Here is a 2,500-nt window from a genome sequence, read left to right on the forward strand (position 1 = left end):
GTATCAATGCGTCAGGAACCGGCTATACATGGCTGCCGTCTGTACCTGATTTGTCTGTGGCATTCTCTGTCTGTCTGTCTGTCTGTCTGTCTCTGTCTCTGTTTGTCTTTCTCTCTCTCTTTCTCTCCCCACCTTTCTCTCTCTCTGTTGTCTGTTTGTATATCTCTCTGTCTCTCTCTGCTTCTCTCTCTCTCTCTCTCCCTCCCAACTCTCTCTCAGTCCATCTCCCTCTCTGTCTGTCTGTCTGTTTGTATCTCTCTCTCTCTCTCTCTCTCTCTGAACTCTATCTCCCTCTCTCTCCCACTTTCTCTCTTTCTCGCTCTCTCCCTTTCTTCCTCCCTCCCCCTCTCTCTCCATCTCTCTCTCTTTCTCGCTCTCTCCCTCCCTCCCTCCCTCTCTCTCTCTCTCTCTCTCTCTCTCTCTCTCTCTCTCTCTCTCTCTCTCTCTTACGAAAGTCGGGCGATGTGCTAATATCTCCTCGGATGGAAATTAAAGATTCATTCATTTATTCATTAATTCATTCAGTTCACTCTATCTGTATCTCTCTCTCTCTCTCTCTCTCTCTCTCTCTCACACACACACACACACACACATACACACACACACACACACACACACACACACACACACACACACACATACACACACACACACTCTCTCTCTCTCTCATTCGCTCTTTAACTTTCTTTCTTTCCCTCTCTCTGGCTCTCTCTGTCTTTCAAACACACACACACACACACACACACACACACACACACACACACACACACACACACACACACACACACACACACACACACACTCCCCGACAAAGTGTCTCTGGCCTCCTACTGACACCCAGGTCCCTCCAATGGAAAACTGCATCATGAATAAAGATGGACACTTAACTGCTTGAAAGCTGAAAGCTGCTTTCTGTGGGTGTAAGAGATGTCGATACTTTTGAGAGAGAGAGGGGGGGAGCGGTTGAGGGGGGGAGGGGGGGGGGGTGAGCGGGGAATGAGAAAGACAGACAGACAGACAACAGACAGACAGAGACAGAGAGAAGGAGAGAGAGAGATTCAGAGAGATAAAAGAAAATGCTTTGATACACAGTTTTCTGTCCTCAGCTCCAGTTTGATATCAGAATCCCAGTTAAGTCTCTCTCTCTCTCTCTCTCTCTCTCTCTCAGGTAATGCATATTTTGCTTCTGTATCATTGTGCAGTGACGTCAACTATGACGCGGTTGATGACTACTGTCAGTTTCTTCACGACGATGGCATTACGCAAGTGTATGGTGAGTTCTGTCATCAACGTCATCAATGGTCCCCCTTTGTGTGTGTGTGTGTGTGTCTGTGTGGTATGCGTGTGTGTGTGTGTGTGTGTGTGTGGTGTGGTGTGGTGTGTGTGTGTGTGTGTGTGTGTGTAGTCTTCTTCTTCCTCCTCCTCCTCCTTCTCCTTCCTCCTCCTCCTTCTTCTTCTTCTTCTACTTCTTCTTCACCTCTTCCTCCTCCTCCTCCTTCTTCTTCTTCTTCTCCTCTTCTTCTTCCTCTTCCTCCTCCTCCTCCTCCTTCTTCTTCTTCTTTTTCTTCTTCTTCAACTCCTCTTCTTCCGCCTCCTCCTCCTCCTTCTTCTTTTTCTTCTTCTTCACCTCCTCCTCCTCCTCCTTCTTCTTCTTCTTCTTCTTCTCCCCTCCTCCCCTCTTTATTCCAACGGTCACCTGTGGTTGTCACCAGTGAACGGATCAACTGGGGAAGGTCCGTCCTTAACGATCGAAGAGCGCATGCGCCTGACGGAATGCTGGGTAAAGGCAGGCCGGAGAGAGGGCCGGTGAGTGTCGTCTGCTGTGTCAGCAAAGTGTCCTGTTGCTTTGGTGTGTTATCTTGTCGTTTTCTTCTTGCTGCTTGTCGTTTTCTTATTCGTTTTAATTTCGTAGTAGTAGTAGTTGTTGTTGTTGTTGCAGCAGTAGATGTAGTAGCAGCAGCAGCAGTAGTAGTGGTAGTAGTCAGTAGTTGTTGTTGTTGCAATAGTAGTAGTAGTAGTGGCAGCAGTAGTAATGGCAGCAGTAGTAGTTGTTGTCATAGTAGTAGTGGCAGCAGTAGTAGTGGTAGTAGTAGTAATAGTAGCAGCAGCAGTAGTACTGGTAGTAGTAGTTGTAGTTGTTGTTGTAGTTGTTGTAGCAGCAGCAGTAGTAGTGGCAGTAGTAGTTGTTGTTGTAGTTGTAGCAGCAGCAGTAGTAGTGGCAGTAGTAGTTGTTGTTGTAGTAGTAGTGGCAGCAGCAGTAGTGGTAGTAGTAGTAGTAGTAGTTGTTGTTGTTGTTGTTGTAGCAGCAGCAGCAACAGTACTTATCATCATTATTATTATTATTGTTGTTGTCGATGTCGTTGTCGTCGTCGTGGTTGTCGTTGTCGTTGTCGTCGTCGTCGTTATTGTCGTCGTTGTTCTCACCTTTATCCCAACGGTACGTGTGGCGAACAGGCTGACACGGATCATCATCCAGGTGGGAGGGGCGTGTCTCACGGAC

The 2,500-nt window shown here is 47.4% G+C and overlaps 1 protein-coding gene across 2 annotated transcripts in view; it reads left to right on the forward strand.

Moving 5' to 3' along the window:
• LOC143276976 (N-acetylneuraminate lyase-like) overlaps positions 1-2,500 on the forward strand; it is a 20,922-nt gene that overhangs the window by 4,101 nt on the left and 14,321 nt on the right. For both annotated transcript variants that reach the window (XM_076581671.1, XM_076581673.1), the window contains exons 3-5: positions 1,203-1,273; positions 1,713-1,806; positions 2,455-2,500. The exon at positions 2,455-2,500 is cut by the window's right edge and continues 12 nt beyond it. In XM_076581671.1, the coding sequence (XP_076437786.1) occupies positions 1,203-1,273; positions 1,713-1,806; positions 2,455-2,500 (211 nt within the window). The remainder of the gene's footprint in view (positions 1-1,202; positions 1,274-1,712; positions 1,807-2,454) is intronic.

The sequence above is a fragment of the Babylonia areolata genome, chromosome 33 (assembly GCF_041734735.1).
Source record: "Babylonia areolata isolate BAREFJ2019XMU chromosome 33, ASM4173473v1, whole genome shotgun sequence".
Lineage (NCBI taxonomy): Eukaryota > Metazoa > Mollusca > Gastropoda > Neogastropoda > Buccinidae > Babylonia > Babylonia areolata.